The 21,807-nt window shown below is 42.7% G+C and overlaps 3 protein-coding genes across 5 annotated transcripts; 1 reads left to right on the forward strand and 2 right to left on the reverse strand.

The window, feature by feature from the left end:
• Positions 1-152: 152 nt before the first annotated feature.
• LOC120450364 (uncharacterized protein F23B12.7) lies at positions 153-4,135 on the forward strand. Its single transcript, XM_039633348.1, has 5 exons — positions 153-980; positions 1,044-1,158; positions 1,251-2,825; positions 2,884-3,738; positions 3,805-4,135. The coding sequence occupies exons 1-5, from the start codon at positions 252-254 to the stop codon at positions 4,044-4,046; spliced, it is 3,516 nt and encodes a 1,171-aa protein (XP_039489282.1). The 5' UTR covers positions 153-251; the 3' UTR covers positions 4,047-4,135.
• A 50-nt stretch (positions 4,136-4,185) lies between these two features.
• On the reverse strand, positions 4,186-18,508 carry LOC120450363 (chromosomal serine/threonine-protein kinase JIL-1). 3 transcript variants are annotated; one of them, XR_005616269.2, is made up of 9 exons: positions 17,617-18,508; positions 16,197-17,074; positions 10,823-10,891; positions 10,612-10,745; positions 8,764-8,848; positions 7,892-8,703; positions 7,385-7,833; positions 5,660-7,320; positions 4,186-5,125 (listed from the first exon to the last, which is right to left on the reverse strand). XR_005616269.2 is itself a non-coding variant. In XM_039633347.2 (8 exons), exons 2-8 carry the CDS (start codon positions 16,939-16,941, stop codon positions 5,979-5,981), a joined length of 3,636 nt encoding a protein of 1,211 aa, XP_039489281.1. In that variant the 5' UTR covers positions 16,942-17,074; positions 17,985-18,508; the 3' UTR covers positions 4,186-5,978. The 3 variants fall into 3 exon arrangements, 2 of the variants coding, with proteins under 2 accessions (XP_039489281.1, XP_039489280.1); XM_039633347.2 differs by having other exon boundaries at positions 4,186-7,320; positions 17,985-18,508; XM_039633346.2 differs by having other exon boundaries at positions 4,186-7,320.
• Positions 18,509-18,790: 282 nt separating this feature from the next.
• LOC120447851 lies at positions 18,791-21,661 on the reverse strand. Its single transcript, XM_039629458.2, has 3 exons — positions 19,945-21,661; positions 19,608-19,778; positions 18,791-19,552 (listed from the first exon to the last, which is right to left on the reverse strand). Exons 1-3 carry the CDS (start codon positions 21,446-21,448, stop codon positions 18,849-18,851), a joined length of 2,379 nt encoding a protein of 792 aa, XP_039485392.1. The 5' UTR covers positions 21,449-21,661; the 3' UTR covers positions 18,791-18,848.
• Positions 21,662-21,807: the final 146 nt, after the last annotated feature.

The following is a 21,807-nucleotide window of genomic DNA, read 5'->3' on the forward strand; positions in this document are numbered from 1 at the left end:
TTAGTTATTTTTGTGAATTATTGATATGATTTCGAACACTCTTATTTTAGATTTTATATACAATATACATATATGAAAATAAAGGCAATGAAATTCGTCACTACGTAGGTTACTAACGCAATCGATAGGCGGGAAACCATATGTTGCTTACGTTTCGCGGTGAATGACAAATTTGAATACACGTGCGAGTTGTTTCTAACGAAGTTTATTTTATTTAATGATTTTTATTTGATATATAGCTATATAAAATCATGCCGGCAGCAGTGGCCACAGGTGTGCAGTTCGGTGGACCGTCCAAAAATAAGAAAATCGTGTTCGACGACTCCGGCGAGGTGGTAGTTAAACAAAACAAAAAGGAGCACCCACATAAGCCAAAATTTCAAGGCAAGGAACAGGTGAAAAAGCCGCAGAAAATTAAGTTTGGAGAGGATGGAAAATCAGCGGGTGGTAAATCCTTTAATAGGAACCACCAAAAGCCTGATTTTGCAAATAAGCCACAGAAAAAAAAGTTTGGAGATGATGGAGAACAAGTAGCTTCCAAATCGTTCAACCAAAATCATAAAAATGGTCCAAAACCACAGAAATTCAAATTTGGGGAAGATGGAGAAGCTGTACCCCAAAAACCTTTCAACAAAAACAACTTTAAACATAATGGTCAAAAGTCGGACTTCGCAAATAAACCTCAAAAAATAAAGTTCACTGATGACGGAGAAGATGAAGTAACTCCGAATTCTTTTAACAAAAAGACGGAACCGGCCAACAAATCCCAAAAAATAAAGTTTGGAGATGACGGAGAGTCCAAGGAGAACTTCAAAAAGCCTCAACGAATTAAGTTTGATGAGGATGGAGCTGGAAAAAATGTATCCGATAGCGATGGAGAGAGTGACGAGGAATTCGGGGACTCCATTTCCAAGAAGCACAACAAATATCAGTCAAAAATAGACGAAGACGAGGAGTCCCAAAAGAAGTGGTACCATGTGGTATGTTAAAGCTAAACTAAAATGTCAAATGTATTAATAATAGTTATCACTTTTGTATCTTAGCATCCCGACTATCCATCTACCGACGAGGTGCTGGACATGAAGGAGAACGATCAGCTGGAGCTCTACAATCTCTGCAAGAATTCCTTTGAGGCGGAGAAGACAACTTTTAATAAACGTAAGATATGCGAGATTCGGTTACTTCCTTATGTATAAGGATGAATGAAGAGATGAGTAGAGCTTTAACCCCTGGTATTATCTTATTCTTAGGCAATCCATCGGATGCTCGCTGGTTGCAAACCGCTCTGCACAAGGGTACAGCAAAGGATCGAGCTAATGCGGGAGCCCTATTGGTGACAAGCAATCCACTAGGCAATTTGGAAGCATTGACCACTTTAATTGGCTTCTGCAAGATCTCCAACAAGGCCAGCAATGATGTTGTTGCAGTGCTCACGGATTTGTGGCAAGAGGTGCTCCTCCCGCCAAACAGAAAACTCCTGGCGGTGCACACACGTGGAGCTGATTGGAAAAAGCTCAAGAAGGATGAGAATTTGCGCAACGAACAGAAGCGACGCATTTACGCGTACTGGCATTTTGAGAGCGAATTAAAGGACCAGTACCACGAGTTCTTAAAGAACGTAATGCAGGGCTTGCAGACTGGACAGGAACACAATAAGAACGCCTCTATTGTGGCTGCCGCCAGGTTGCTGGCTTATGCTCCCGAAAAGGAGCAGCTCCTGCTAACCATGCTGGTGAACAAACTGGGCGATCCCATCGCCAAGATTGCCTCCAAGGCGTTGCATCATCTCAGCGAGGTGGCCCAGAAACATCCCAACATGTGCGGTGTTATTGTTGCCGAAGCAGAAAAGCTACTTTTCCGTAACAACATTTCCGAGCGAGCGCAGCACTTTGCACTGTGCTTCCTCTCGAGCATCGCACCCTCTGGTCGACCCGAAGTCTGCACCAAGTTGGTCAACATATGCTTTGCCCTCTTCAAGGTACTTGTCCAGAAGGGAGCCGTAAATAATAGGACCATGCAGGCCATCCTGCGATGCTTGCAAAAGGCCATCGTGGAGGCTAAGCCGGCAAAGGATAGCAACGGAGAGTTACTCACCAAGGAAATGCAGGACACCATCTACCGCTTGGTCCACTTGGCAGACATCAGGGTGGCTGTACAGACTCTCGGTCTGCTGCTGCAACTGGTTGCAGTTAAAACTGAGAAATCGGATCGGTTTTATAATGCTTTGTACGTAAAGCTGCTGGATTTGAACCTCATTAATGTGGGTAGTAAAACGGCGGCTCATCTACTACATATTGTACATCGTGCCATCCACATCGACAATCATGTGGCCAGGGCCCAGGCATTCGTAAAGCGTCTCCTGCAGTTGACTCTATACGCTCCTCCCCACATTGCAGCTGGTTGTTTAATCGTCATTCACAAGTTGCTGCGCATGCGCCGTGAGCTAATTGGCGGCACCGGAGCTTCAGAGGAAGTGGAAGAAGGTTCCAAAGTTGTTCTACCAGTCGGCGCGGATCTGGACAAGTTCGGCAGCGACGATGAGGAGGTCTACGAGGATGTCAAAGAGGAGGCAGATAATACTAAGGGCTCCAATCCATTGGAAGAGAAGGCAGAGGATGGTGTCAAGCCAAATGCATCCTCCTGGCACCATGCCAGTGTGGCTGCCACAGAGGCCAAGGTGCGGGATATTGATTCCTGCAAGTACGATCCGTACCATCGAGTGCCCGCTTTTGCAGGTGCTGCCTATGCGCTCCGCTACGAACTGTTGTTGCTGCGGCAACACTACCATCCCACCGTTCAGGTCTTCGCCGAACAGATCCTTAACCGTGAGTATTTCATGTAGTTTCCTTTCATGTCCTTTTGTTAACCATTCGCTTTTTTTAGAAACACGCATTGATTACTATGGTGATCCGCTCAGAGATTTCGGACTGCCACACTTTTTGGAGCGTTTCGCCTTCAAGAATCCGAAAAAGCTGGAAGCTTCACAAGCAGCGGAAAATGCTACCGTGGCACACAAACGATACATGGCTCACGGGGCACGAGGAAGACCAGTAAAATCACTGACGAAGGCCAACTGCACCGAGGACGAGATGTTCATCTTCAACTTCTTAGAGCATAAACGCAAACAGGCGGAAATTGTGGCGCAGAACAAAAAACAGAAGGAGGTAAAGAAGGACGCCCCCGAAGATGGAGACGATGGCGAGGATGGAGAGGAGTACCTGAAGGAGGGCGAAGTGGATGACGATGAGTTCGAAGCCTATTTGGATGGGTATTTTGGCAAGAAGTTCAAGGAAGGTGTCGACGAAGAGGAGGGTGAAGAGGAGCTAAACTTCCTGCAGGAGCTGGGCGGCGAGATGAAAAAGGATAAGTCCAAGGACAAGAAGAAGAAGCAGACCGACAAGGCGGAAGATGATATGGATGATATAGATGACGACTGGGGTGATGACGACTTGGCAGAAGATGAGGACGATGAAATGCAAGGCGAAGATCAGTCCGATGATGAAACGGGTTCAATTGATTTGGAGCCACTTGATGATGACGACGACGACGATGACGATGATGATGAGGGCTCGATTTCAGAAGGCGGCCCTGAGGACAGTGATTCAAGTGATGCTCCTGAGAGTCCAGACGAGGAGGATGACGACGAAGATGCACCACCGCGATCCAAAAAATCCCGCAAAGACTCCACCGACATGGTGGGCGGACGAACCTTTGCTAAAACACTCAAACAGAGTCACGGTAAGATATCGATTTAGAATTTATTGTTCGTTTTTAGGGTATTTATATGTCTTTTGCCATCTTTAGATATGTCCTCTCTGTTTGCTGCCGCCGATGACTTTTCTTCGCTGCTGGAGGAGACGGCTAAGGTTAAGGGTCATGGAACCAGCAATGCCGTATTCAACAAGGACAAGTCCTCCGACAAACAATTGAAATGGGAAGAAAATCGACGATCGAACTCCAAATCCTACAAGGGCAAGAAGTTTGCCGGCAAACCAGCAGCCAAAGGTGGCCGACCACAGAAAGCGGGCAAGAAGCGGAAACACTAAACTAAACTCGATTATCAAACTCTACTCCATGTAAATGGTTAGATTTGTAAATAAAAACCAATTAAAATCAATTTTTATTAAGTTAAAAAGTACCCCTTGCTTATCATTTGAAATGCTTTATTTTAACTGCATTTTGATATTAGTTTTATGTACAGACTTTGGTGACTTAACCGCTAGCAACTCGTTTCAAATTCATCTCCGTGTCTCAATCGATCTTCAAAGTTAATCAAACTCTTTCGATTGTTGGGTTAACATAACTATCCGTAATCCATATAACGCTTTGGCCGAACTGTAAAAATCGAGTTCATTACGATTTGATTGCTTTATTCTTACATTTAACTAGTTGTCCCCCATTGGTTGTTGCGTCCTTTGTAAGTAGATTGGGCAGAGTCTGTGGTCATTGATAGTTCCAGTGATCTTAAACTACGACGGATTGCCAATGATCGCAGCCATAAAAACTCATGCCAAATGAGTTTGCTTATAAAATGTAGGGTATGTTTAACTTTTTATATTGCGACTTTTTGGAGTTTTTGGGCTTTACATTTGTGTGTGTTCTAAGGCAACTTGTTAGAAGGCAACTTTAATATAAATGTTATTTGTTTTATACTAAAATTTACACCATGACTTCAACATCATTTTCCTTCTGTATCAGCTCTAACGCAAGTTTATACAGTTCGATATGTGAATTGGAATTGGGTTAAGTTAATGTCAGGGGAGGGTTTTGCGGGTGCCTATAAGAACTGATAAATTGCAAACACAAATGTAAACAATACAAATCAAGGAAGTGTAAAATAATGTAATTCTTTAAATTTTATTTAGATTTCATCGCTTTCCATTGCGTTATCTTATTTAGATACAGGTTTCTCAGCAAATTAAAAAAATAAACAATCAAAAATACTTAACAAAACAATTAAATGTTGGTTTGCCATTAACAAATGTCTACGACTATTTACGATTCTGAATAGTTGAGTTTTGTGTGCAAGAAACTATATATTTTCGGCACGTTCTCAAAAAAGAACTTCGCAGTTTCATGTGGAAATGGCTCTTCGGGCGATGCTTCTTTTTCCCCTTAGTTTTAACTGAAATGATTTGAATGCAATTAGGAAACATTGCCAAGCGCAATTGGAATTAAATGGCTTTGTTAATTCCTATTGCGAGTGGAAATACATGCTGGGAAGTATTTTGAGTTAGTTCAGTGGTAGTGTTAAGAATAAAGTATATAACTTAACATAAAGCACAACTTAAAGCAAACCGTGTATATGGGGGTCGTAAGAATATCTTTCTCAATGCTGTCTTAAACATAATTTTGCACTAAACTAATTGCAAATCTTATTATCATATTAGTGGTTGTGTTCTGATGTCGGTATTTGTTTTTCTATGTCTTAATCGCTCTAAGATCAATGCAAAAGTTGCCTTTGTTTAATTCCCGTTTTTGAGTCTGACTTTTTACACTTAAGCTATTCAAATAATTAACTAGCACAACAAATTGCATTTAGAATACACCAATTAGAATGTTGTTCTAAATGTGTACAAGTTAAGTTGGTTTTCGTTCCTCGTGGTTGAGAAAGCGATAAGCAAAATGAGTTCTGAACTTAGACTAATGCATAACAAACTTGAAAAACTGTATTGACAGGATCTTTGGTGCGTCTTGCGGATCCTTCCCCTAATGCTTCCGATTGGTAGTAAGGGGGGCTAATGGGTTTGTTGCTGGGTGCTGAAACCCGCTGTGTGTTCACCCTTTGTTTTGGCCGGTGTCTGGTTGTCGTTGTCCTGGATGGGCCATTCGGTCAATGTGTGTGGTCAGCTGTACATCCGTTGCCGCCTGAAGTCGCCCTCCCACAGCAGCACCGCTCGCGGTTGCTCCTCCCCCTCGTTCAGCGGCTCCTCCTTGATTTCCACCACCTCCACATCATCGTCATCGTCATCCTCATGTCATTGGAACTGATAAAGTTGTCGCAGCGCCCGCGCCCTCTCCGGTTGCACTCGCGTCGGTGGCCGCGGCACCTTGGGCTCCCGCTTGGCGCGCTTCAGTTGCGCCTTGGGCCGCGGGAACGTCAATGGTTTCTCGTACGCATGATCAAGTTTTTCCACTTTTATAGTGGGCAGGCAGTAGACGCGACGCGTTTTTTTGAACCGAATCTTGAGCACCTGCTGCACACCATTGATAAGCAGACAGAAGTGCCGCCAGCTAGCCCGCGTCTTTCGCCACGAGCTTGCTGTCTTACTAAATCCAGTGAAACTCTCCTCTCGTTTGGTGGTTCCAAAGGACGGAGGCAATGTACGTACGACTCGCTGGGTTCTCTTCGGAATGCGTGCTACTGCGATGTCAGCTGGCGGCGGCAGCTGCTGCATTAGTAGGCGCAGGGACGCCTTGCTGTCCTCCAGCGGAGCGGCAGAAACAGGCTGTAATAGCTGGCTCTCAGTGCGACGCTGCTGTCGCGTTCTTGGCCGTCGGAAGGGCGATTCTGGTACAACAGGAGCCGGGGCTGGTGGAGGTGGCATGTACTGCCGGTCTTCCTCAGGCAGAGGTAGTTCAGAGTAGTATTCATCGGGAAGGGGCAGGGGAGGCGCATCCTCGTCGAAGCCGTAGAAGTCCGCTTGTACCTCAAAGGCCGGGTCAAATCGTTCGTGCACTACCAAGTCATCGTCGTCAGATGGAGCAACTGGCATAGGTAATGCGGCTGCATTTTTCCTAGGTTCTTGAGTCGGGACAGTCGCTTGCATGGGTTCGCTGACTAGGGTTATGCCCTCAACCTCCGCCGACTTGTCGTGCGTGAATTCCTGTTGTTCCTGCTCGTCTAACATACCTGCCGTCGGTTGCTCCATAGTATCTTCGCTGAGGTCCACAACCATCTGCTGCTCTAGCGGCAGAATTATATCTACGTCCGGATCATTTGAACCGTATTGCAGCCATTCGCTGTCTAGAATATCTGACAATGTGGGCCGATCAGCCGGATCCCGCTGCAGACACCAGCTCACCAAATGTCGGAACGCAGGACTTGCATTTTCCCAGCGCTTAGAACGCTGGTTAAACGTTTCCCGGCGCATTCGCTTACGAAGCTCATGATGGGCCGCTGCGGAGTGATCTACATCGTCCTCGTTCTGTCTGTATGGCTGATGTCCCACCAGCATGGTATACAGCGTGGCCCCAAGACCGTATATATCCACGGCTGGCGAATAAGTGACGAGATTCGCATCCGCGAGCATTTCAGGCGGAGCATAGTCTAGCGTGTAACGCGGCTTGTCTTTCCAACTCTGAAAACGACTATTGTAACTGTTGGTAAAAAAATAAGATATAATTAGTACGGGAAGAATGCAAATTTAGTCAAAACCATTACCATGCGTTGCCAAAATCGACCAGTTTGACATTCTTATCATCTCGGCTCTCAAACATTACGTTCTCCGGCTTCAGGTCACCATGTAAAAAGTGTTTGGAGTGTATGTGCCGCACAGCCATAACCAGTTGCAGAAAGATCTCCCGACACGAGTCCTCATCCATGCGGATGGATGCGGTCAGCTCCTCGCCGCACAGGTACTCCATTATGATCCAAGTCTCGCACTTATCCCTGAACGTTCCGTGGTAGCTGACGATGTTCTTGTGACTGTTCGTGTCGAGAGCGCACGAGATCAGCGCGTCGACCTCGGAGGGGCGGAATTTGGACAGCGGTATTACTTTGGCCATGAACACCATCTCCGAAGAACTGTCCACCACAAAATGGCAAGTGCCATATGCTCCACTCACAGTGCGGGTGCCCAGTTCAAGGTCATCTGGCCGTGAGGGTATATTCTACAACAAGAGCTTGAAATTAGTCATGACTATTAGATAACGTTGAACTTTAACTCACCTGAAGTCCCGGATTACAGTACTGGATCTGACAGTTGTTATCCCGTCGCATCTGCTCCAAATGCTCTGGCGCGACGTATGTGTAGCCGCGGAATAGTCGTATCCGACTTGGCGGAGCATCGCACTCGGGATCCTCGGGCACCTGGTCGGTAAACTCGTTGCTGAAGTTCTGGACATCGTCCTCTGCGGTGAGGGTGGGCTTATAGGGGGCCTTGCGGCGCTTGTTCCGCAGCTCCTGCCAGTTGATGCCGTGGAAGAAGGGGTGCTCCTTGATTTCGCTCGCGTCGCGATGGTTGCCTCCCAGCCGGCGTTTTGGGTTCTTCTCCAGCATCTTTAGCACAAAGTCACGGGCGTTGGCACTGAACGATGAGGGAATCAACGGCTGCTCCTTCTGAATTCGCCGAGAGATTTCCGACTGCTGACTCTGGCCGTCAGACGTGGCGAATGGCGAAGCACCGGTGAGCAGCTCAAAAGTGAGCACACCCACCGACCACCAGTCCACGGCACTGTCGTGTCCCGGCGGTCCCGTACGGATAATCTCAGGAGCCATGTACTCCAGAGTGCCGCAAAAGCTGTGCGCACGGTATTCATTCTCCGCGGTAAGAATCTTCGACAGTCCAAAGTCGGAGAGTACAATGTGCCCCTCGCCATCGAGCAAAATATTTTCCAACTTAATGTCTCGATAGATAATCCCCAACTGATGCAGTTGCTCCAGAGCCAGCACCACCTCGGCTATGTAAACACGCACCCGAGACTCTTCGAAGTTCTCAGAGTGGTAGAGATGCGTGAACAACTCGCCACCATTGGCAAAGTCTGTAAATTTATAAGAACTCATAGGTTTTGGTCCGATTCTGATGGATGGTGTTTTCTTACCTAGCACCAGATAAAGCTTTGAAGACGACTGGAAGGCGTAGTGCAGACTCACAAGGAAGGGACTACGCTGAACGGCCTCTAGTACCTAAAAATAAAAAAAATAAAAATTATTTAAGTAATTAAATATTTTAATTTCCACTTCTTTTGTTGTAAATTAATGTATAACTCCTATAAACATTATACCTTTTAGGTGTTTATTACAAACATTGCTAGTTTACGTTATTTTCACTAATCGCCTCTCTCTTTTCCCATTGCTTTCGCTCGATTATCAAAGAACTTGTTGTTTTTCCGATTTTGTTTTGAGTTTTATTTACGCCAATACAGTTTGAATGCATAAGTATAAGTGAAGTGTGGTTGTTACTGATTAATATTCCGCATAAGAACGAAATAGAATAAAACATGTAAGAGGAAAAGTGGAATCAAGCATTTCAAAATGAATTAACAAAGTAAAGTCGTCTCTTGCTCACTTCTTTCAGATAAAAACTTTCACATTTCTAGTTTTTTTTAATGAACAGTTATGGTCACCACGATAGTATTATAAAAATAAAATAAATTATATAAACTTGTATGATGTCCCATTTTATTGGCGGCTACTGTTAATTCCTTTCTATTATGGCAAACGCCAGACAAATTATAGACTTGTCGAATCGCAGATACCGGCAATGTTTGATAACTGGGTTAGTAGCACAAGTATTACACCTTGAAACATTCAAGCCGGTGGCATAGGGGGAGGAGAATAGGGTAACAGAGAGGCACGAAAATAGAGCATGAAAACAACGTAAAAGCAGGGCGCCCAATTGTAAATTTGTTTAAGTTATCTGCAGCTAGGCGACTACACCTGTTTGCAGTTATTTAACGCCGTTTTGATGTTTCTGCCGTTTCCATTCCTATTTTCATTGATTTACTACGGCTCTCTCGTTGCCGAAGAGAGAAGAGATTAAAAAACCGAAAAACCGGTTGCACTAGCCCGTTTGCAAACAACAACTTCCACTATTGATCTGAGCCGGATGCTCTCTTCAGCTCTCCCGGTTTCCTACACAAGAACAAATATCAATAATAAATTAATGCTTTAGTACACATTTAAGGCAACTGCAAACTATTTATTTATTTATTTTTGATAATATAGTAACGAAAATGTGTGATTGAGAATACGCATTATCAGCATTTTAAGTTTCGACTTTTTGTTTTGCAGTGTATGTGTGTATCCTCTCTTTGGCCTGTGTTGGCTTTTTGCCGGTGCAACAAGAACAAGTTGCTATGTGGGTCACAAGAACATCTCTCTCCCTCTCTCCACCCACTTTCCTCCTTTGCCGTTTCCCGTTTACTGGCTTCTTTTTCTTTTCATCCGATTCGCTACCGTAAACTGTACGTGCGACTCTGAAGGTTGTCAAATCGGGTTTAATTTCAATAAGCTGCACTTTATTGTCGTCATTAAAGTGAAAAGCAATTCAAAGTAAAAGAAGACGGGAAGCGGTGTGATTGCAAAAACATCACGCAGCGGTAAAGGTAACGGTAATCGAAAAGCAAAAGAGCAACCAAAATAAATGGCTTGATTAAACACGTTTGCGGTATTTTTCCTTGTTAAAAAATGATTAAAAGGGTTTTCTGGTTTTACAATGGTGGCCACAATCGCAAAACCGACTTTACGCATGTTTGGCTTCACATACTGAAATGATTATTTTAAATTTTACTTTGTTTTTTTTTTCATAAATAACTTGCAATTACATTGTTATTTCGATTATAAAAACCTATGATATGGTTATAAGAATGTTTAATTAGTCATTGTTAACTGGTACTGAAGTAACACTTGCATTCAAAGGAATTTATTTTTTTCGTAATTCCACTTACCACTCTCTCAGTTTTGGTGTGTTCCGCGGTTTTTCGCTTCTGGACCACCGTTATCTTATTGAGAACTTTCATTGCATACAGTTTTCCGGCATCGTGTCTACTCAGCTTGCGAACGAGGAAAACCCGGCCGTAGGCTATGAAAAATAGGAAATCCAATACCATGTTAATATTTATACATTTGGTATTTGTTGTTCAATAATATTTTACTTACCACCTGTTCCTAGGACGCGTATTATTTTGAAATCATTCAAACTGACGGCCTCGTCACTGTACAATTTAACTAAAAGGAAAGGAATAACACGCAGATAAGCATTTTAATCAGTACAAATTGCACATGAAATAATCAATTGCAAACCAAATTTTTTCTTTCCCTAAGAACGAATGAGAATGAATGATAATGTGTACTACATACAGTTGCGAAAAAAATAATAGCACCACCATACCTTTTTTTGTTATCGATCAAATAAATTAAGGTTAAGGTACCGATAGAACCAAATACTGATTTTTCGCATAATGCTAGATATTTTTCCCATCCAAAAATGAAAAAAAAAATTTGAATTGTTCATACCTTCATTTTTTATAATTTTTTTTGGGCGGCAAGGTCTAAAATGAGGCGAAAACAAAAATAGCACCACTATCGGTTTTTTCAAATAATCAATAATAATCGAAGGGTTGCTTTGGTAAAAAGCATGTGGTTATGAAACTTGACACTTGTTCTCGTGGAAAGCACTGTACTGAAGAAAAACTGGACTTGATCAAAAAACTCATTTCTGAAGGAAAATCTTTTAGAAATATTGGCCAAATCCTTCAATGCTCAAACAAAATTATAGGAAATGTAATCACCTACAACGAGAATCCCGAAAAACGTGGGAAAAAACAATCATTGGGCACCCATCTCTTCAAAAGGCTAGTGCCCGAGAGCAAGAAGGATCCATTTAAAGCTCCTACCGAACTGAAAAAGGATCTCAACATATCCGCAACAGTGCAAACAGTTCACACATGTCTAAGGGAACATGGTTTAAAAGGCTGTAGTCCAAGGAAAGGTCCTTTTTTTAAATGGGAGACACATACCCAAACGCATTAAGTTCGTCAAGGAACATTTAAATTGGCCATGCGAAAGATGGACGAACTTTTTATTGTCAGATGAGAGCAAAGTTGTTTTTTTTTGGTGGCAATGGATCTTGATCGAATGTAAGGCGCCCTAGGAACACCGAATATAAGCCAAACGACACAGTAGAAGCAATTAAACACGGCGGATCCGGTGTAATGGTATGGGCATGTTTTTCTTACTATGGAGTTGGACCAATACATTGGATAAAAACCATAATGGATCAGCATGTGTATGTGGATATTTTGGAGACGGTGATGCTACCCTTTGCTGAATATGATATGCCGCTAAAATGGGTCTTCCAACAAGACAATGACCCCAAGCATACCAGCAGGAAAGCCAAGGAATGGTTCCAAAATAAATCAGTTCATGTTCTGGAGTGGCCTGCGCAGTCGCCAGACCTCAATCCCATCGAAAACCTTTGGTCGGATATTAAAAAGGCAGTTGCAGCTTTTAAGCCAACTAATAACGAAAGCCTATGGACCGTGATTAAGGAGTCCTGGAGCAATATAACCCCAAAACGGTGCCAGGACCTGGTTAACTCCATGCCAAAGCGTTGCGCAGCTGTTATTGCTAATAAAGGATACACTACCAAATACTAAATTAATGGGATCGGCGTAGTTTTAATATACAATCACTTGTTATTAATGAATTTGTTACTGTTAAGTTTATATTTTATGTTTAAAGCATTTTTTATGAAGTGGTGCTATTATTTTTTTCGCCCTTTTTTGTCATTTTTCATAAAGTTCCTTAAATAAGTTAAGAATTCATAGAACAATTGTGATTTTTTTTTATTTTCTAAAAAGTGAATTGTTTAACCTTTCTAAAAAGGTATTTCAGATCCTTTTAAACCCAAAATTGTAGGTAGGAGACTTATTCAAAGTTTTACTGGGCAAGTGGTGCTATTTTTTTTTTCGCAGCTGTATGTACGAGTATATAGATAGTGCACTGTATTTGTAGAGTAGGCGATAAAAATAGTTTTCGCATTGTTTACTTGACACATGTGAAACGAATTATCACATTTTATTTTTATCGCCAGCGCAGCACGTGCCAGACACTTGATTCCGTTTTCAGTGGCGAAAGCAAGCAAGTGGAAAATGCAACCTATGATTATCATACCCATGTCACCTAAGTTATATGTAGCATTGTGGCATTATTGAGTATCTCCTGTAATTCCATGGGAATGCTGGTCTAACAGAAACTTTGTTGACCACAACCCATATACTAAGGGGCCAAGGACACGGCAAGGAACTCTGTCATTTGGAGGAAGGAGGGATTTTCTCCAGACGTATTTCAGGCTTCTTGGGGGCATGTGCCATAAGCCATAACAGTTCACTGGCCCAAATGTCTGGCCAAGAGATTGCCCTGTTTACGATTATTGCACGACCCAGACAAAGTTGAGGCAGGCGTTAAAAGTGAAGAGTTTTAATTGTTAATAGGTAGAACAACACAAATAATTGGACTGAAGCTTCTAAAATCTAAAAAGTTTATTAATATGGCTGCTATAATGCAAGGAGAGAAAATGGAACAGGGTGTTTATAAGAATGACCTTTAACTATAAGTGGACTCATTTACACCCTATATTTTATGTTTCGATACACTTTATTATCTTTTCATAAAAGTGCAGACGTGATTGAAAGGGCTTCCTTTCCAACCTCCCAAAGAAGTGCTTGGAGGCATTTACCTGATATGCCATTTAATTTAATAACCGTAATTATTCAACTCAATCGAAATGCCTGTGACCGCTGCAATCCAATTAGGTTGACATTACATAAAGCGTTCCCGAGTGACCAATTCGTTTCAGCAAACATCAACCTCAACCTCAACCTCATCCTCAGCATTTTGGCAATGAGTCAGTCAACCCACCATTCATCCCATTCCAAGCAGTCTGAATGTGACGAATATTAATGTGAAGTTTGGCTGTGAGTTTTGCGAATTATTCCTACTCACAGCAGCTTGCGAAACCGTCCTTGAACCCCAAAGGACCTCATTCAGAGTGCGTCTGTAACATTTGTACTATGTACATGATTTCAACATTGTATTGAAACAATCTTAATTCAACCCTCGTGCAACGAAGCCATCAAAATTTCGCGTTGTTGTGAAATCAAGAAGCATTGACACAAAACTTCAGCAGGGGTTAATGGTTTCAGAACCTGTTGTGTTATTTGGAAATACAAGTTGCTAACAGCAAATAAATGTAATTTGCGCAAAACACCAGCAAAACGCACGGAATGACGCGTGCCGAAATTCTTCAAGGGTGCATCGAACCCCAGGACTTTCAAGTGGGTGGCAACTTTTCGCCAGAATTATTGATTCAACAAGAAAAACTGCAAAGATGATGTAAAGAGCTGATGACTTGTCGTGGAAAACCCCTTTTTCTTGGCACCTAATAAAATGGGTTCGTTCTTTCTTCTAGAGAGTTGTTATAAAAAAAACATTCTTTTAAATATAATGTGATTATAATGTTTCCGTACATCTATATAAAAAGATGTTTGATTAAAATATCGATACTTTTAATTCAATATTTTGAAGCGTTATCATAAGAAAAAAAAAGAATTTTCCCATATGTTTAAATGTTATGAAAATCTTTGAACAAACGCTTAATCTTTGTGCATCAATGTACGGAATATGTTATTTATTATTAAAGGCAAGTGCGAATTTTCTTATGTATTTTTAAACCGACCTGTTCGGAAACGTGTGACGTCGAGCAAATAAATTGGCCTTGATATGCATTATATACTCTGGCCAGGTTCTTAAACTGAATAACCGCACAAAAAATGTCTAGGCAAAGTTTAATGAACGCAGGGATATGAATAATATTATGAACACCCGCAACAAGTGGAGAATGTTCTGATAGCAACATTTTCGATTATCTATTTTTACTTCTCATTGTCAAATGCAAATTATAGCATAATAATATTATTGGTAATGTTTTAGCCGTACTGTACGGGGATATCGTTTTACTGATTAAAAAGTGAAGGGGTGAAAGTTACACAGATAAAAATCGATGTTTCAATTCATTTAAATGCATTCTTGAGTATTCCCTAATAAGCTACACATATCCTGTTAAACCACTGGGATTTTATACAAAATTTAAAATGGGGCATGTAATGTTTTCTTTTAACATGTCAACACCTTTACTTGGGAATCGTTCTGTATTTTCCTGTGTGCACTTTCAATTTACAAAAGGGTGGGGGTTAAGATACCCCATCTGGCACCGCCCGTTGCCGTGACGATATTTTTGTGATAATTAACAGCGAACAACAAACACAGCTCACCTATCAATTTGCAGGCAATTATCCAGGAGGCTAACTCGTTGCCCTATCTTTATATACATACATATATACATACATATGTATCTATGCTCGGTGCGCGGCGAGTTGCATTGCCAAGTTCAAGTAAATAAATTGCCCACAAACAACAACCAACCGTTTATGCAAACAAGCATGTTTGTGAGTACGGCAAACTCTCACAAACAGCGATGCACGCACATTTGTACAAACACGCTGACATGGTCACGACTGCACGCCGATGACGAAAAGTGGCACAGTGGTTTGTAATCATTCCATGGATGGATGATATAATAATCCAATATAGTAAACTTATTAAGGAAATTATACTCGATCTTTATTGTCAAGAAATATACAAACTCTTTAACAGCAATGTACATGATAAATGACATATGAATTAAAACGAAAGAAGGTTCCATATATACTCCATTTAGAAACACCTCTTGTGAAACCCATCGACAAAAACTTGTACTTCAAAGATAATATATAGAAAAGGGAAAACGTGTTACTTTCCACACCAAAATCTCACTCTTTCACGACTCATGACCTAAGCAAATAAATGTTACTCAAATAAGCAACCGAATGGTGTTAAATCTAATAAATGACAAGCAGCAAAAATTTGAGTTCGACCCACGGTTATCAAATGAGACTTTTGGGTGGTGGGTATTGTGTCTGCTTTGTGTATATAGAGTGTGGTGAGAGGTGAGTACGGCGAGGTTGGGCGATTGCAGGGGAGGTCAGTAGTTTTGGATTTGGCCCGAAGACCGAACAAAGCCGGGTTGAGTTTTCTGGGTAATCGTGTCAAGGTTAAATGCATGTGCTCCACTTTGACAAAGGACGATAGAGACGGCACTCCATCTGGCATTGACCAGCCACCCTCTGCCGCCTTTTCAATCAAACCTTGAGACATCCACCCGGTTAAAGTTATCAATTATTCCACCACACTACCTTGTATGATAAGCTGCTTTTAAATGGGATGCAATATCCACTGGTCACAAGTTGCGGTTTAGTTAACAAGAAAGTGGTTTAAAAATGTTGGTTTGGGAATTATGAAATAATCACATTGACCTGTTTCCTATCTTGAAACTTGTCTATAATTTTCTTCTTATCTAGCTTGTGTTTGCAGTTGGCCCTGGCCCTTCTCTATCACTATCATTGAGTGGAATCCCCGTGCTTGTATGACTCACCGTAGGACCGCAGATCGGTGACCGCCTCCAGGTCCCGTTGATGGGACTCATTGTCCAGATCCAGGGGCGTACTATTGCTGGTGGGCATGGCGTAGGAGGGCGTGGCCGACGAAGAGGCCATCGAGGCTGCTGCTGCCGCTGCAGCAGCCGCCGCCGCTGCAGCTGCATTGTTGGACTTGGCCTTGGACTTGCTGGAGCTAGATTCATCGATCTCTCGAATGCTTGGCTCCTCCTCCTCCGTGTCCTGGTCGTAATAGTCCCGATCGGGATCGCGTTCCTCCTCGCTCTCCGCATCCGATATGCAAACAATCTCGGCCACATTTGTGGTGAGCGGCGATGGAGGTGTGGGCGGTGATATGGTCTCGCGGTAAGTGTAATCCCTTGTAGATGCTGACGTGGTCTTGCTGTTGCTATTGGTGTACTGACCGTTGGTGGCACTGATGCTGTTGTTGTTATTGTTATTATTGTTGTACGCCAAGGACTTGCCAGAACCGGAGCCAGATCCCTCCGTATTCAGTTTGGACTTTTTGCCATTAGTCAACGTTTCGGATTTGCTATTCTTCCGCTTTTTGGCATTGCCATTGCCATTGGCCACCACGTGGCCGTTCATATGATTCCGTACCATTTGATCCTTCTCCTCGTAGGCTAGTGGCCCCGATACATGGGGATTTTGCTGATTCTTGCGACGCGACTTACTTGAACCGCTGCTCAAGATCTCGTGGTTTTGCTTTTGCAGGCGACTCATGGTTAAATTATTCCTTCAAAGATCCCAAGTCTTTTATAATGTCCTACGTACTCCTCACGTAGTTAATGGATAATCCAACAATTAACAAAATAAACTAAAAAGGTCCAGGGACTGATCGTGTCGCATCGTTGAGCTGGAAGGACAAATAACAAAGTCAAGATATTTTTACTGTTTTAAATCATTTTTATTGACAATTGTTGGAATTGTTGTTTTGAAATTGTTTGTCAAAAATAAACTAACTTTTTTTGCCAACTAGATGTTCATGGCAATGAACTTTTAATTGTTGATTGGTTCGACTGTTTTATTGTTCTACGATTTTTAATAAGAAACTCAATTATTATTTGATTCTATTTATGGATGTAAAACAATGCATACACAACTTGTTTACACAATGAAAATGCCCACTTCACACATTATAAATACCAAATATATTACTGATTTGTTTGCAATGTATTCCCCGTATTGCCTTTAGCATAGCTGTTTCTAATTGTGTCCCACTTAGGCAATCTTCACCGTACCTTCCACATGCCCATTGCCCATTTCTATTCCCATTTCTTCATTCACAATATGGTACAGTTTCAACGCAGGCGGGAGTATTTTTCCCGCTGTTAGCGGAAAATCGGATTGGGAAACGCACATCTGAATAGAACAACACTATATGGGACTCCGACTCACCTCGCGAAAGAAAATAAGCGCAATATTATAATGCAGACGAAGGAATCCGAAATCGAGTGTGTGCGTGTGTGTGTGAGTGGGTGGATCTGGGTGGGAAGGGGGGGAGAGTGTTGGATTATGCGTGGGGCGGCAGCGATGTGCAACACTGAACGTTCCAATGATAATGCGCACCGATTTTTGCAGCACTGGCGTTGGCTTAAATATTATTCAACCAATTTGGTTGCGGTTTCTTTTCATTCTTCGTTTTTGGTTGTTTTATTCCGTGATTATCACAATCTTTATCAGCCGCGCATTTTGCACTTCCACAGTAAGGTTTTTTTTTTGTGATTTCTTATTCTTCACCGTTCTCTTTGCCCACAACTACGTACACTCACACGCTGGCACTTTCTGTATCGGCGACTGCGTTTTTAAAGCGTTTTTGTTTTCGTCCGCTGATTCTGCTCCTCGGCGACTGTTGCTCTCGATTTGCAATGGATTTTCCAATTTCCCTACGTACGCGTCGTACTTGTTTTTCAATGGGCGATATAGAATCGTTTTGATATTGAAATTGGATGTTTTTTTTATTTTTTTGTGTTACACGCGAAGGTTTTTACCGCCGCTTTCTACTCGTTTACGCACACACACACTGAAGCGCGGGACGCTCTCCGCCATCTGCTTTGCTCTCATTCGTGAACACTTATTAGCTACGGGCCACCTTGATGGCAATCGCGGCGATTTCCGTTGCACTTGATCGGATCGGTTTTATATCTGTATTATATTTCACTATAATACAGCCAAAATCTTGGGAGCCTTTAAACGGTTAGCACCGGATATTTGGCTTCTTGGAATTTGAACACACAGCTCACGAACCGTACGCAGAAATTTTCCCTTTGCTTTTGTGTCATTTATTGTAGCTATCGTTATCGGTAGTGTTGACAAGAGACTCGAACCGCGTGGTGTTAGAAAGCAGCCGTATATCGGTTGGCAGGGATGGCGGAAACTATCGTTTCAAATCTTATATATCAGCATTTTGTATTTAATAACAATTAAAGATTATCAATGTATTTTATTTAAATGTATAATAATGAATAATATAATAAAGAATAAATGTTTTAAAACTTTATTTAATTTCTTTTATTATTAAATAATCAGTAAATATGTTTTATATTAAACTAACGCTTCCCAAAAACTACCATTAATTTCTGTTTGGATTTATTGAACTATTCTGTAAGCTGCACGGACGTAAATAAACCTTAAAAAGTAACCATAATATCAGACAAATTCTTCCTCGCCAAGTCCGGAACTGTGCATCCATCTTTTGGATAACCGACGGGCAGTAGAATGAGTAATTTTTCATTGGCGGGTCGACCGAGCAGGGTTCTCAAGGCTGGACCGCAGTTCAGAGGAGTGGTGACCAGGGAGGAGAGTCCTGCCGCTTGAAGGGCACACAAAAGGATTCCGGCCGCAATCGAAGTGGATATCTCGTTGTAGTAGTGCCTCCTTCGCTTCCCATTCTCCGATAATCCATAGGTCTGCTTGAAGATCAGGATGAGGTACGGCGCCTCGGTGAGATACTCTTTGACATGATTGGTTTGCAGGGGTCGCAAGTCGGTGACCCACTGCTGATGCATCCGCTGGCTGTAGTTGATCAGCTCCTCCTGCTCAACAATTTCCCGAACAGATCGCTTGAGTTCCGGGTCCTTCACGACGCAGTACGTCCAGGGTTCTGTGTGTGCGCCACTCGGAGCTGTTCCCGCCGCCCGAATGCAATCCTCTATAACGCTGAGATCCGGCTTGGGATGGCTACTAAAGGAGCGAATGCTACGGCGTCCTTGCATTAGCTCGTATAATCGTTGGGCTCCATTCGGGCTGAGATTCTGGCCGGGAACGAAGGGCACATGGGGCTTCTCCTCCAGAGATGGCTGCAGTTCATCCTCAAGATCTGCCAAATCTTCAACTGGAAAATATATTGGAATAGCTTTACTTTCGCCTAGGATAAACTTTAAACATACCTTCCTCGACATCTTCATCTAAATTGTATCTTTTTGAAACGCGCTTCCCTTGAAAAAACAATCTTTTAAGGATCCAAATCAGCCCCAAACTGATTAGAAAACTTGGCCAATGCTTGAGCAGCTTGGAGTTGCTGATCAGATCGTCCACATCCATGGTGTTCCAGCATGTAACTGCTTTTGCGACTGAGAGAAAGGGTCTGCTCTTGCTCGGAATGGCTTATCACTTGATTAAGTGGGTCAGGGCTATTGCTGATAGCGATGGATGGTGGTCTTTGGTTTCCAGTTCAGTTGTTGTTTCGGCAGCAGTAGGGGCAATGACTGCACTTGAGATGCTCACAAATCCTCGATTGTCCCTTTTCGTGAGCACTCCTGTCCGACTTGTACTGCATCAGACTGTGCTCGTTCGGATTTCGTTTTTGGGGCGGAATCGGTCGGCGTGGATTGTTGAGCGGAATGGTCTTCTGGTGAACCAATTGGCGCTTGTGCACCTCCCTCAGAATCTCGATGATCCGCCACTTGGCATCGTAGTATATGAAATCTGGAGCAGTGGTTAGCTCGGTACGTATCATATCGCAAAGCATCTGCACTTGCTGGCTATTCACTGACTTCTGAGCAGAAGGTATCTTCTTCACCAAGTGTGCTGCTTCTTTGGTTGATTCCGAGATACCTGAATTTTGCGGGCAGGATATGGAATTTTGGGTAGTTTCTAATACGGTTTCCTGGCACTGGAGTAAACAAGGTGCGTTTTCGGGTCTCCAAGGGCAGGAAACTGGGTGCTGAGTGGATTCCCCTTCAATTTCTGGTTTGCAGGGGCAGGTCAACTCAGTGGTTCCTAAATCCTGCTCATTGGCGTAGTACGAAGATTGGCTAGAAATCTTGGAATTCTTCCTTTCCATTCCTTCTTCATTGTTTTCTATGTCCTTCTGCTCCGATGGTGGGAATGTGACTTTCTGATCATGATCCTCCAACCCGCCGATTTTCCCCTCTACCGGATCTTTCTGATCAGGGACATTTCCCGTCTCCTGAATCTCCTGCTCTCTGGGATTTTCTTGCTTCGGAATTGGTTGGATCTTCTGGTTTGGCCTTTTCCTGGGGTCTTTTTTGGGAATCTTTAGTAGTAGGTTTCCGGGGAAACCGTCCAAGGGGAAACCGGGAAAATTGGTCAACTTTTGGCCCAACATCTCCGTGGTGGCCTTCTGATTTTTCAAATCCATTGGAGGCTGTTTTGCAGAGGAGTGTAAACTGGTTCCACTAGCCGGAAGATCATTGTCGTAATCAATACTAAGATGAGGCACAAGGAACAGAAATTCATTATAGTAGCGAATTGAAGGAGTCATTATCTCTCCACATTTTCTTCGGGCATCTTCGATAATGGTGTACTCCCGCTCAAAGAGCATCCTTAGGTCCTCCACACAGGATCTCAACTCCGAGCCGCTTCTTCCCGGAAATGAGTGTACCATATCAGTGTAGCAATCCTCGTCGATTTCCTTGTTGCCATAGTCGCGATTATTTCGGTTGTATAGGCTATCATGTTTGCTGTAAAGAAGTATAAGCTTTCTAATATCCTGATCCTCCAATGGGCAATCGTCTCCATTGATCTCACTCTGATTCTTCGCGGTCCGATCTCGTTTGCCAAACAAAAAAGAGAGGAATCCCCTGGATTTTTTTGGTTTCTCGATGCTATTAGGTGTTTTGGGTGGGTCTGATAATGAGACGGGCTTAACGCCTCCTGCCGACAGTCTGTCGCTGGAGCTGATCCTGGAGGAGCGGATACGCATTGGCGTCATTAGACAACTCGAAGCGGAACGCTTGCAGCAACAGCGCCTGTGTTTTAGTTCCATCCTCTGCGATCTGGCGTTTCAGCAGCGTTACTTTCGGGTTGACCTCGCTTTCAACGGGCTTTAGATTCTTTAGGGGCAACAGCATTCTTAATCGACTGAATTTTGGACCATTATCTGGAAATATAACTTTTGTAATCCTGACTATTTTTTTAAAATTTTTTTGAGGTGAATGAAAGTGTCAGATTGAAGTGCTTTCAAATGCACATTAGATTCCTGACTAATTATACAATATATTGTATATATGTCTAAATAAATATATTATTATATATTGACAATTTGTTTTACTTAAAATTTAATATGTAAATCAAATTTTATATACAACATATGAGAAAGGGCAAAAAAAAGTGACAGAAAGCTTA

The sequence above is a fragment of the Drosophila santomea genome, chromosome 3L (genome assembly GCF_016746245.2).
Source record: "Drosophila santomea strain STO CAGO 1482 chromosome 3L, Prin_Dsan_1.1, whole genome shotgun sequence".
In the NCBI taxonomy this organism is placed as follows: domain Eukaryota; kingdom Metazoa; phylum Arthropoda; class Insecta; order Diptera; family Drosophilidae; genus Drosophila; species Drosophila santomea.

What these genes read in the sequence shown, in the direction of transcription:
- LOC120450363 (XM_039633347.2), bottom strand. Translation starts at nt 16,941, where the DNA reads ATGAGTCGCCTGCAAAAGCAAAACCACGAGATCTTGAGCAGCGGTTCA. An exon ending in ACGCGTCCTAGGAACAGGTG is followed by an intron (nt 10,746 to 10,822) that starts GTAAGTAAAATA and finishes TATTTTTCATAG; the next exon opens with CCTACGGCCGGGTTTTCCTC. An exon ending in AAAGCTTTATCTGGTGCTAG is followed by an intron (nt 8,704 to 8,763) that starts GTAAGAAAACAC and finishes ATAAATTTACAG; the next exon opens with ACTTTGCCAATGGTGGCGAG.
- LOC120447851 (XM_039629458.2), bottom strand. Translation starts at nt 21,448, where the DNA reads ATGGAACTAAAACACAGGCGCTGTTGCTGCAAGCGTTCCGCTTCGAGT. An exon ending in AAAGGGACAATCGAGGATTT is followed by an intron (nt 19,779 to 19,944) that starts GTGAGCATCTCA and finishes TCGCAAAAGCAG; the next exon opens with TTACATGCTGGAACACCATG. An exon ending in AGATGAAGATGTCGAGGAAG is followed by an intron (nt 19,553 to 19,607) that starts GTATGTTTAAAG and finishes TATATTTTCCAG; the next exon opens with TTGAAGATTTGGCAGATCTT.
- LOC120450364 (XM_039633348.1), top strand. Translation starts at nt 252, where the DNA reads ATGCCGGCAGCAGTGGCCACAGGTGTGCAGTTCGGTGGACCGTCCAAA. An exon ending in AAAAGAAGTGGTACCATGTG is followed by an intron (nt 981 to 1,043) that starts GTATGTTAAAGC and finishes TTTGTATCTTAG; the next exon opens with CATCCCGACTATCCATCTAC. An exon ending in GAAGACAACTTTTAATAAAC is followed by an intron (nt 1,159 to 1,250) that starts GTAAGATATGCG and finishes TCTTATTCTTAG; the next exon opens with GCAATCCATCGGATGCTCGC.